This window comes from Carcharodon carcharias (assembly GCF_017639515.1).
Source record: "Carcharodon carcharias isolate sCarCar2 chromosome 37 unlocalized genomic scaffold, sCarCar2.pri SUPER_37_unloc_1, whole genome shotgun sequence".
Classification (NCBI taxonomy): domain Eukaryota; kingdom Metazoa; phylum Chordata; class Chondrichthyes; order Lamniformes; family Lamnidae; genus Carcharodon; species Carcharodon carcharias.
In genome coordinates, this window is record NW_024470758.1 from 770169 (window position 1) to 782668 (window position 12500).

A 12500-nucleotide genomic window follows, 5' to 3' on the forward strand; every position below is an offset into this window, starting at 1 on the left:
CTGCGTCTGAAGCAGGAGTACTTTGTGGTTGCTGCCACTATGCAAGACATCATCCGCCGCTTCAAGTCCTCCAAGTTTGGCACCCGCGATGCTGTCCGTACCACGTTCGACTTGTTCCCCGACAAGGTAGGTGGGGTCCGGAAGGTGGCACCGGCTCCTCTGGCTGCATGTTGGCACCCCTCTCCCACATCTCCATGCCACCCCGGCACTGAGTACAGCTTGCTCTCGACTGGCCTCCTGTTAGTATTAGAGCCGGAGGGTGTCTGTTTGGCCGGTGGCAGAGGGACGGAGGCTTCTCCCCAAAAGGGCATCACTGGACAATGAAAGAAACTGGGCCTGCGTAGGGCAGGGCTGCCCGCTATGCTCGCCTCCCTGGGCAAACCCGCCACAGACACGCGGCCAATTGATGCCCTGCATCAGGTGAGAGGTTTTGATCAGGCGGACAATAATTGGGGGAGGCGATAGCGATAGCGTCATGGTATTGTCGCTGGGCTAGTATTCCAGAGACCCAGGGTAATGCTCGGGTTGGGGGGGGCAGATGGTGGGATTTGAATACAATAAAACTCTGGAATTAAAAATCTAATGATCATGAAACTATTATCGGTTTGTTATGGAAACCCATCTGGTTCACTCACGTCCCCTTTAGGAAAGGAAATCTGCCGTCCTTACCCAGTCTGGGCCTACACGTGACTCCAGACCCCCAAAGCAATGTGGAGTGCTGTGGGTTGACTCTTAAATGCCCTCTGAACTAGGGTGGCTGGAGATGGGTAATAAATGCTGGCCTAGCCAGCAGCACCCACATCCCACAAACGAGTAAAAAAAAACACAATGTGAGTCACAGCAACTGAGCGCCCATTTCCAGACTGGTGTCTGACACAATCCGTAGTCACGCCAGGGGTAAGTGGAAAATCCCTGCAGGAAAGGAATGACCCGTAACATTGAGAAACAGTAAGCAGTCTACCTACGAACAGAATCATTTAAAAACAAACTAGGACAGACCACAGTGTAACAAACACCTTCTGTGGTTGTCAAACAGTTAATAACACACAGACGGCAGCCAGCGTGTCAGAATGTGTGGCGATCCAGCTATCCGACCACACAGACAGGCAGACAGACACACACGCGCGCACACACAGGCAGACAGACACACACAGGCAGACAGACACACACACACACACACACACACACACGCGCAGACAGACACACACACACAGACACACACGCACACAGACAGACACACACACACACCTTCCCTCTAGCCAAGGTGTGTGGTAAGGAAGGAAGTGGAAACGTGGCGAAGTAGTTGAATTCACAACTGGATGCCGATGACGCGGTGACCCGGTGGGTACCTGTTTTGGCCAGTGTCAGAACCTGGCCAACACAATACGGTGCTGTTTACCGCCACAACAACACCACGATGGCAGAGCCACTGCTGAATGGTAGTGCCCAACCTCCAGCACACCCGGACTCCAGGCGAGGAAAAGCCCACAGTGACGGAGAGCTCGATCCGCCTTATCTCAGAGTGTCAAGGTTCCTTAGCTGTGGCCCAGCCCCAAAATGTTATTTCTGAAAGAAATCTCCTATATCTTGTATCTGAATGCGTCAGATCCTGTCCCGCGGATTCGATTATCCGGCCCGCTGGAGTATTGTTTCTGTCAAGTGTTCTGGGAATTTTAAGCATGCCGTGCCAGCCCTCCCCACTGCACTGCACCCCCCCCCCCCCCCCACCCGCCCCTTCTACTGTGTGATGGTCAACATCAACCAGTTGCTCTTACGCTACGTGCCATTGTTCCAGATGTTTCCGTGGTGCCAGAGCAACAGGCAGATTCCCCTTCTCTCCTCCCTGCTCCTTCTTCACCTCCACTGCCCCACCCCCACCCAATTCCCAAGGGACACTCCTCACAGGGGAGATGGTGACCCAGTGGTAATGTCACAGGACTAGTAACCCAGAGGACACCGGTTCAAATCCCACCACGGCAGCTGGTGGAATTTAAATTGTTAATAAATCTGGAATTATAAAGCTAGTGTCAGTGATGGTGACCGTGGCAACCATCATCGATTGTTGTAAAACCCCATCTGGTTCACTAATGTCCCTTTAGGGAAGGAAATCTGCCCTCCTTACCCGGTCTGGGCCTACATGTGACTCCAGACCCTCAGTGATGTGGTAGACCCTTAAACTGCTCCTCAAGGGGATGGGCAACAAATGCTGGGCTGGCCAATGATGCCCACACCCCACAACTGGACAGAAGGTTGCTTGGGTTGTGACCGATTGCCCTCCGGCAGGAAGGCGAGGGCTGTCTGCCCGCCGACATTCGGAAGCGGCAGAGTCCAGCGTGTGGTGGTCGAGTGAGGAAGGGGGCAGGCCCGCAAAGCAGCCTGTCGACGCTCGTTCGCTGAGTGTGGAGATCTTAGACGTGTCTTTGCAACAGCTCCCCTTCCTCCCAGGGCACCTGTTGCCACATATTGTTGTTTGCTGTAAATGGCTCCAGCTGGTAACTTGTGCATTTCTATAGTTTTGTGTCACCTCCGGACCATCCGAAGCGCTTCATGCTTAAGCATTTTTGAAGAGCAGTCACTGTTGTAATGTAGAAAATGCAGCAGCCAATTTGTGCACAGCAAGCTCCCCCAAACAGTAATGAGATCCCACAAGCTGCAATGGGGTACAGTTCCTTTTAGTGATGTTGGTTGAGGGGGGGGTCTCGGTTTAATGTCCCTTCGGAAAGACAGCCCTCTGCCACCGTGCTGCTCCCTCGGTGCCACTCCCTCCTCCACCACGCCGCTCCCTCGGTGCCACTCCCTCCTCCACCACGCCGCTCCCTCGGTGCCACTCCCTCCTCCACCACGCCGCTCCCTCGGTGCCACTCCCTCCTCCACCACGCCGCTCCCTCGGTGCCACTCCCTCCTCCACCACGCCGCTCCCTCGGTGCCACTCCCTCCTCCACCACGCCGCTCCCTCGGTGCCACTCCCTCCTCCACCACGCCGCTCCCTCGGTGCCACTCCCTCCTCCACCACGCCGCTCCCTCGGTGCCACTCCCTCCTCCACCACGCCGCTCCCTCGGTGCCACTCCCTCCTCCACCACGCCGCTCCCTCGGTGCCACTCCCTCCTCCACCACGCCGCTCCCTCGGTGCCACTCCCTCCTCCACCACGCCGCTCCCTCGGTGCCACTCCCTCCTCCACCACGCCGCTCCCTCGGTGCCACTCCCTCCTCCACCACGCCGCTCCCTCGGTGCCACTCCCTCCTCCACCACGCCGCTCCCTCGGTGCCACTCCCTCCTCCACCACGCCGCTCCCTCGGTGCCACTCCCTCCTCCACCACGCCGCTCCCTCGGTGCCACTCCCTCCTCCACCACGCCGCTCCCTCGGTGCCACTCCCTCCTCCACCACGCCGCTCCCTCGGTGCCACTCCCTCCTCCACCACGCCGCTCCCTCGGTGCCACTCCCTCCTCCACCACGCCGCTCCCTCGGTGCCACTCCCTCCTCCACCACGCCGCTCCCTCGGTGCCACTCCCTCCTCCACCACGCCGCTCCCTCGGTGCCACTCCCTCCTCCACCACGCCGCTCCCTCGGTGCCACTCCCTCCTCCACCACGCCGCTCCCTCGGTGCCACTCCCTCCTCCACCACGCCGCTCCCTCGGTGCCACTCCCTCCTCCACCACGCCGCTCCCTCGGTGCCACTCCCTCCTCCACCACGCCGCTCCCTCGGTGCCACTCCCTCCTCCACCACGCCGCTCCCTCGGTGCCACTCCCTCCTCCACCACGCCGCTCCCTCGGTGCCACTCCCTCCTCCACCACGCCGCTCCCTCGGTGCCACTCCCTCCTCCACCACGCCGCTCCCTCGGTGCCACTCCCTCCTCCACCACGCCGCTCCCTCGGTGCCACTCCCTCCTCCACCACGCCGCTCCCTCGGTGCCACTCCCTCCTCCACCACGCCGCTCCCTCGGTGCCACTCCCTCCTCCACCACGCCGCTCCCTCGGTGCCACTCCCTCCTCCACCACGCCGCTCCCTCGGTGCCACTCCCTCCTCCACCACGCCGCTCCCTCGGCGCCACTCCCTCCTCCACCACGCCGCTCCCTCGGCGCCACTCCCTCCTCCACCGCGCCGCTCCCTCGGCGCCACTCCCTCCTCCACCGCGCCGCTCCCTCGGCGCCACTCCCTCCTCCACCGCGCCGCTCCCTCGGCGCCACTCCCTCCTCCACCGCGCCGCTCCCTCGGCGCCACTCCCTCCTCCACCGCGCCGCTCCCTCGGCACCGCTCCCTCCTCCACCATACCGCTCCCTCGACGCCGGCCCTCCCTCGGCTCAGGTGCTGTCGGCCTGGATTGCTGGGCTCAACTCTCTGCAGCAGGACCCCAACCCACAACCTTCTGACTTTACCGTGAACCCGTGCTGACTTTTTGCCTTGCTTATTTTACAGGTGGCCATTCAGCTGAACGACACCCACCCTGCCCTGGCCATCCCGGAACTCATGCGGATACTTGTAGACATTGAACACTTGAGCTGGGAGAAGGTACGGAACCCAATTAGCAACCTCAAACAGTCGGGACCTTTCTGCAGGACCTTTTGCCTCTGGTTGTCCTGAAGCCCCAGAGTCCCTGAACTTACTTTGTGGTCACTGTCCAGTAGGCATGCAGAGCAGCAGCAAACGCACAGATGGGCAACCTGTCTTTGGGTGGTGAGGTTTGAGGTCAGGGCGTGTTGGCACAATACACCAGACAACTTTCCCTGCCCTTTCCAATACTATGAACTGAGCCTTCTGTTGCGAGTTCCTCCTTCACCCTCCCTAGCTCAGCATGGTGAAGAATTCCCCATTCCAGTAACCTGTGTGGAAACGTCACCCCCGCCCCCCCACCGCTGCCCCCCCCCCCCACCCCCCCCCGCCCCAGTACGTTTATTCACGTTCCCCAGCCTACACTGCCAGTGAGAAGCTGCCATTAAAGGATCTCATTCACTCCCTCCTGTCAGCCCCCTTCCCTTCCATCTCGCAGAGCCGCGCGGGTTGGTGAAAGATTTGGTGGAAAGGGGAGGTCTTTTACCCAGCATGCAACGCGACGGAGAAACCACTGCATCCCTGCGATAGGAGCAGGAGGAGGCCATTCAGCCCCTCGAGCCTGTTCTGCTATTCAGTGAATTCAATCACTGATTCATTACTTACTGCACATACCTGCTTTTGCCCCACATCCCTTTGGTTAACAACAATCTATCAACGTCAGATTTAAAATTAGCGATTGTTCCAGCATCGATTGCCATTTGCAGGAGAGAGTTTCCAAACTTTTCCCACCCTGTGTGTGTGGAAGTGTTTCCCAATCTCACTCCTGAAATGTCTGCCTCTCATTTGTAGACTCTGCCCCCCTTGTCCTAGACTCGCAACCAGCAGGAATAGTTTCTCTCTATCCACCCTATCTTTTCCCCTTAATACCTTACACATCAAATAATCCTTAACTTGCTAAATTCCAGGGAATACGACCCTGGTTTGTGTAATTTTTTCTTATAATTTAACTCTTGGAGAGCAGGTAAATTTAAACTGTGCTTCCCCCCGAGTTGTGGTGCCCAGAGCTGCTCCCAGTGCCTCCAGGTGCGGCCTAACCAGGGCTCTGTACAGCTGAAGCCTGACTTCTACCCCTTGTATTCTAGTGGGTAACCTCACACGTACCCACATTGAAACCCATTTGTCTCAGTTTTGTCCATGCATTTAACATATCAATATAGAGCCATCGAGTTATACAGCACAGAATCAGGCCCTTGGGCCCATCGTGTCTGTGCTGGCCATTAAGCCCCTATCTATTCTAATCCCATTTTCAGCACTTGGCCCGTAGCCCTGGATGCTATAACGTTTCAAGTGCTCATCTAAATACTTAGATGTTGTGAGGGTTCCTACCTCTACCACCCCCTCAGGCAGTGTGTTCCAGATTCCAACCACATTTTCCCTCAAATCCCCTCTAAACCTCCTGCCCCTTCCCTTAAATCTATGCCCCCTGGTTATTGACACCTCCGCTAAGGGGAAAAGTTTCTTCCTATTATCTGTGCCCCTCATAATTTTGTATACCTCTATCAGGTCCCCCCTCAGCCTTCTCTGCTCTAAGGAAAACAACCCCAGCGCCTCTTCATAGCTGAAACACTCCAGCCCAGGCAACATCCTGGTGAATCTCCTCTGCACCCTCTCCAGTGCAATCACATCCTCCCTATAGTGTGGGGACCAGAACTGCACACAGTGCTCCAGCTGTGGCCTAACCAGTGTATTATACAGCTCCAACATAACCCCCCTGCTCTTATATTCTGTGCCTTGGCTATTAAAGGCAAGTATCCCATATGCCGCCTTAACCACCTCATCTACCTGTGCTGCTGCCTTCAGGGATCTATGGACATGTGCACCAAGGTCCCTCTGATCCTCCATACTAATATCTTGCTGTAATTTTATGCTTTCACGAATGCTGCTTACAGTGACACCTTTTGTGTCATCAGCAAGTTTGGACCTGTGTCTTTCAACGCCATCATCCGAGCTGTTACTAAACACAGTGACTCAGTGAGGCTCCAACACCGTCCTGGCAGTACACCAGGAGTCGCATCCTGACGACCAGAGTCCCTGCCCATCATCCCTACTGTCCGCTCCTGTCATTCAGCCAATTCCCGAACCAGGCCAAGAATTCCCCTTTGATTCCACGAGCTTCAACTTTAGCTGACCGTGACGAGGGACTTCATCCAAATGCCTTTTGGAAGCCCATATAAAATAACATCCGTAGACATTCATTCCCCTGTTCAGTCACCCCCTTCGAACAAACTCAGTCTGATTTGTCAGGCGTGACCTACCCATTACCCTGGCTCTCTTATCATCAGCTGAAAATTTTCAAGGTGTTCAGTCAGCCCTTCGCTAATTATAGGAATTTCCCGACAGTAGCTGTCAGGCTGACTGGTCTGTAGTTCCCCAGTTTGTCTCCCTCCCGCACATCTGTAATTTGCAGGTTGCAGTCTGCGTGGAGCTTGATCATATCGAGTTAGGTTACAGCGGGGGGCTTAAAACTCTTCATTTTTGCCCAGCTGATGGAGAGGAGAGCGCGCGGAGAGGAGAGCGCGCAGAAGGAGTATCGGTTGCTGGGCGGACCCTGTCCAGAATCAGGCCTTTTGCAGTGATGGTGAGAACGGATGACGTAGTGGCTGTATGCAGAATGGCATGGCCTCTGGTGCCCACATTAATCCTAAAACCTAGTAAAAATGCAGCACCCCAGTGCCTCAGGAACCAACGCCAGTGTGCAATCTCCTTATTCCATCCAACTGGGATGGTCTCTGTTATCCCATTGACCTGATTTAGTAAAGAGTATTAATTGGATATTTAGTGTTTCCTTGTCTTCCACACTTGGATCAGAGGTAAAGGAGGTCTGACCTCCTGAAAGCTTGAACTGGTTGTCTCTTTTCTCTGGAAAAGAGAAAGCCAAGGGACAACCTGATAGAGGCCTTCAAAAATTATAAAAGCACTTCGATGAAGTTGACATAGAGAAGATGGTTTCACTTGTGGCCGAGACCAGAGCTACTGGATGTCATTATGAAGTAGTCACTGATCAATCCAGTCAGGAATTCAGGAGAAGCTTCTTTACCCAGAGAGTGGGGAGAATGTGGAACTTGTTACCACACGAAGTGGTTGAGGCGAATAGCATAGATATATCTGAGGGGAAGCTGGATGAACACATGAGGGAGAAAGGAATAGAAGGATATGTTGATAGGGTAAGATGAGGAGGCCAGCATAAACACTGGAATGGACCTGATGGGGCAAATGGCCTCTTTCTGTGCTGTAAATTCCTGTAATACCTTTGAGGGCAGTACAATTATGTGATTGTTCAATATGATGCTTAGTCCCTACTGACAATTCCGGACATGTGACTGGATTCTCATATTCTCTCTCTCTCTTTTTCTCTCTGCTCTAGGCCTGGGAGGTTACTACACGTACCTGCGCCTACACCAACCACACAGTGCTGCCAGAGGCCCTGGAGCGCTGGCCTGTCCCCCTCTTCGAATCTCTGCTGCCACGGCACCTCTCCATCATCTATGAGATTAACAAGAGGCATCTGGAGGTAAGGCCCTTCCTATCTGGATATGCAGTAGATATGTGCATGACAGTCTGAATGACATCATGCTCCATATTCTCCCAGCAGGTCTGGCACCATTCTCACAATTCTCTCCTGCTGCCCACCTCTGACCCCACCTTGGTTGAGATGCCACCCTCCTGCTGCCCACCTCTGATCCCACCTTGGTTCAGATGCCACCCTCCTGCCCACCTCTGACCCCACCTTGGTTGAGATGCCACCCTCCTGCTGCCCACCTCTGATCCCACCTTGGGTGAGATGCCACCCTCCTGCCCACCTCTGACCCCACCTTGGTTGAGATGCCACCCTTCTGCCCATCTCTGACCCCACCTTGGTTGAGATGCCACCCACGTATTTCCCATGGAAACCGGATGAAGCCAATCAGCCCCTTTAAGTTCTTTCCTGGGAAGTGGGCGTCGCTGGCAAGGCCAGCATTTGTTGCCCGTCCCTAGTTACCCTTGAACTGAGTGCCTTGCTCAGCCATTTCAGAGGGGCAGTTAAGCATCTTACCTGACCTGGAGTCACATGTAGGCCAGACCAGGTAAGGATGGCAGATTTCCTTCCCTCAAGGGCATTAGTGAACCGGATATGTTTTTATGACAATTGACAATGATTTCAAGGCCACTATTACTGAGACTAGTATTTCAATTCCAGGTTTTTTTTTAAATTTAAATTCCACCAGCTGCTGGGTGGGATTTGAACCCACGTCCCAAGCGCCTTAGCCAGGGCTTCTAGATTACTAGTCCAATGACATTACCATTACACCACCATCACCCCTTGAGGCCTGTTCCATCTAATATGGCTGATCCGTACCTTGGCTCTGTCAGGCCACCTCCCTGCTGTGAGCGAGAGATTATGGCCTGTCTGGGACAGCCCCTCCATGTGTTGTCGGAGCCTGTTTCAGTAGGCCGAACCCCATCAGTATGTCTAACCGTGCGGGATTGCCAGGGGTATTGTTTTCAGGCTTTGGAGGCATCGTGGGCTGTTTCCGTTTTAACACACCCCCCCCCGCCCCTTCCCCTCCTCAGCACGTGGCTAAAAAGTTCCCAGGAGACCATGACCGCCTGCGTCGCATGTCGCTGATTGAGGAGGGAGGGACCAAGAGGATCAACATGGCTCACCTGTGCATCGTCGGGGCTCACGCTGTCAATGGAGTAGCCCGCATCCACTCAGAGATCCTGAAAGAAACCATGTAAGTTCCACGAGCAACAGCGAGGTGCAGCAGATTTAGGAACATAGAAATAGGCCATTCAGCCCCTCGAGCCCATTCCACCATTGTGAGATCATGACTGATTTGCGACCTATATCCATATACCCATCTTTGTCCCATATCCCCTAATACCTTTGCTTAACAAAAATCTGACAATCTCCTTCTGATGCAAAACTTAAGAGTTGACCAAACATATGAATTAGGAGCACAGGTAGGCTATTCGGCCCCTCGAGCCTGCTCCATTATTCAATAAGATCACGGCTAATCTGTTTGTGTTTTGAATTCCACATTCCCATCTACCCCCGATGACCTTCGATTCCCTTGCCTAACAAGAATCTATCTACCTCCGCCTTAAAAATATTCAATATTTTGACCCACCTCCAGCGCCTTCTGAGGCCGAGAGTTCCAAAGTCGCACAACCCTCTGAGAGAAAAGATTTCTCCTCATCCCTGTCCCAAAAGAGCAACCCCTAATTTTAAAACAGTGTCCCCTTGTCCTGGACTCATCCACAAGAGTTGACATCCTTTTTAGGTCCACCTTGTCGATACCATTCAGGATCTTGTATCCTCTAATCAAGTCCCTCTCACTCTTCTAAACTCCAGTGGAAACAAGCCCAGTCTGTCCAGCCTTTCCTCATAAGACAACCCGCTCATTCCAGGTATCAATCTAGTAAACCTCCTCTGAACCGCCTCCAATGTCTTTGCATCCTTCCTTAAATAAGGAGACCAAAACAGCGCACAGTATTCGATATGCAGTCTCACCAATGCCCTGTATAACCAAAGCCTAACATCCTCACTTTTATGTTCAATCCCTCTCATAATAAAGGGTAGCATTCCCTTAGCCTGCTTGATTACTTGCTATACCTGCATACTAACTTTTTTGTGACTCATTCACTGGAACACCTAGATCTCTCTGTACCTCAGAATTCTGCAGCCGTTCTCCGTTTAAGTAATACTCTGCTTTTTCATTCTTGCCAAACTAAACAACTTCACATTTTCCCACATTATTCTCCATCTGCCTGATTTTTACCCATTCACTCAACCTATCTATATCTGCCTGAAAACTCCTCATGTCCTCTTCACAACAAACTTTCCTACCTATCTTTGTATAATCTGCAAATTTAGCTACCATGCCTTCGCTCCCCTCATCTAAGTCATTGATATAAATTGTAAAAAGTTGAGGCCTCAGCACAGACCCCTGCGGGACTCCATTGTAACATCCTCCCAATCAGACAAAGACCCATTTATACATACTCTCTGTTTCCTGCCAGCCAGTCAATCTTCTATCCACGCTAATACACTATGTGCTTTTATTTTCCACAATAACCTTTGATGTGGCACCTTATCAAATGCCTTCTGGAAATTCAAGTCCAGCACATCTACAGGCTCCCCTTTATCCACAGCACATGTTACTCCTTCAAAGAACTCCAATAAATTGGTTAAACTTGATTTCCCCCTTCACAAAGTCATGTTGACTCTTCCCGATTACCTTGAGTTTTTCTAAGTTCCCAGCTATAACCTCCTTAATGATTGATTCTAACACCTTCCCCACGACAGATATTGAGCTAACTGGCCTATAGTTTCCTGTTTTCTGCCTCCCTCCCTTCTTGAATAGAGAGGTTATGTTTGCTACTTTCCAGCCCGATGAAACCTTTCCAATTAAGGAAAATTAACACAGTGCATCTACTACCTCATTAGGAACCTCATTTAAGACCCTAGGATGAAGTCTATCAGAACCCGGAGACTTGTCAGCCCACAGCGCCATCAGTTTTCTCAATACCACTTCTCTAGTGATTTCAATTTCACCAAGTTCCCCTCTCCCTTCCACATCCTGATTTACAGCTATTACTCAAATGTTTTTTCGTATCCTGTATAGTGAAGACAGAAGCAAAATATTTGTTCATCTCATCTGCCATTTCCTTATCATCTATTAACTCCCCATTCTCACTCTCTAGAGGACCAACACTCACTTTACCCATTCTTCCTTTTTAAATCCCTGTAGAAACTCTTGCTATTGGTTCTTACATTTCCAGCTAGCTTCCTCTTATACTCTAATTTCTTTCTCCTGATTAACCTTTTTGTTGTTCTCTGTCGTTTTTATATTCTGACCAATCACCTGACCTGCTACTCACCTTTGCGCAGTTATATGCTTTGTCCTTAAGTTTATTGCTTTCTCTAACTTCTCTAGTTAATCTTGGATGTTTGGTCCTCCCGGTAGAATATTCCTACTATAAAGAAAAATTGAGTATTTTGAAATAACCCCTTTTAAATGTCCCCTTCTCTGTTAACCATTCTCTAGCCTAATATCCCAGTTCACTTCAATTGATTGAGCATCAATTGTCATTTGCGGAAGAGAGCTCTGAAATTCTACCACCCTTAGTGTGAAGTTTGGCTTGTGGCTGCTGAACTGAGATCAAAGTCCAAGAGCCACAAGGGGTAGAAAGACGAGGAGGGGAGACGAGGTGACTTGAAACCACACTTGTATTTAGAAACCACTGGCACGACCTCAAGGACAGCCCAAGCACGTCTCTGCCAATGAAGCATTAAAACATTACAGTTTAAATGAACCTGCCTGGGAGTGTTTGATGGGAACAGTGTAGAGGAAGCTTTACTCTGTATCTAACCCTGTGCTGTACCTGTCCTGGGAGTGTTTGATGGGGACAGTGTAGAGGGAGCTTTACTCTGTATCTAACCCCGTGCTGTACCTGTCCTGGGAGTGTTTGATGGGGACAGTGTAGAGGGAGCTTTACTCTGTATCTAACCCTGTGCTGTACCTGTCCTGGGAGTGTTTGATGGGGACAGTGTAGAGGGAGCTTTACTCTGTATCTAACCCCGTGCTGTACCTGTCCTGGGAGTGTTTGATGGGGACAGTGTAGAGGGAGCTTTACTCTGTATCTAACCCTGTGCTGTACCTGTCCTGGGAGTGTTTGATGGGGACAGTGTAGAGGGAGCTTTACTCTGTATCTAACCCCGTGCTGTACCTGTCCTGGGAGTGTTTGATGGGGGAAAAGTTGGAGGGATGTTGGGAAAGCGTGGGGGTAATTGGATTTTTCTTTGAAAGAGCCAGCATAAACCTGATGGGTCAAATGACCTCCTTCTCTGCTGTACTGTTTGCTGCAAAAAGGCCAAGCAGAAACATCTTAAAAATTTAAATTTTGGGTTTAAGTTTGGGGCAGAAATGTTGCTCCTGGGCTTTACAAGGAAGCCTTGGACCTG

General features: G+C 52.2%; 1 protein-coding gene across 1 annotated transcript in view; it reads left to right on the top strand.

Annotated features, from left to right (window-relative positions):
- The window catches only part of LOC121274580 (glycogen phosphorylase, muscle form), a 95682-nt gene that overhangs the window by 34472 nt on the left and 48710 nt on the right, over positions 1 to 12500 (top strand). Inside the window, exons 8-11 of the mRNA XM_041181909.1 lie at positions 1 to 126; positions 4418 to 4510; positions 7917 to 8063; positions 9104 to 9267. The exon at positions 1 to 126 is cut by the window's left edge and continues 18 nt beyond it. Of these exons, the coding sequence (XP_041037843.1) occupies positions 1 to 126; positions 4418 to 4510; positions 7917 to 8063; positions 9104 to 9267 (530 nt within the window). The remainder of the gene's footprint in view (positions 127 to 4417; positions 4511 to 7916; positions 8064 to 9103; positions 9268 to 12500) is intronic.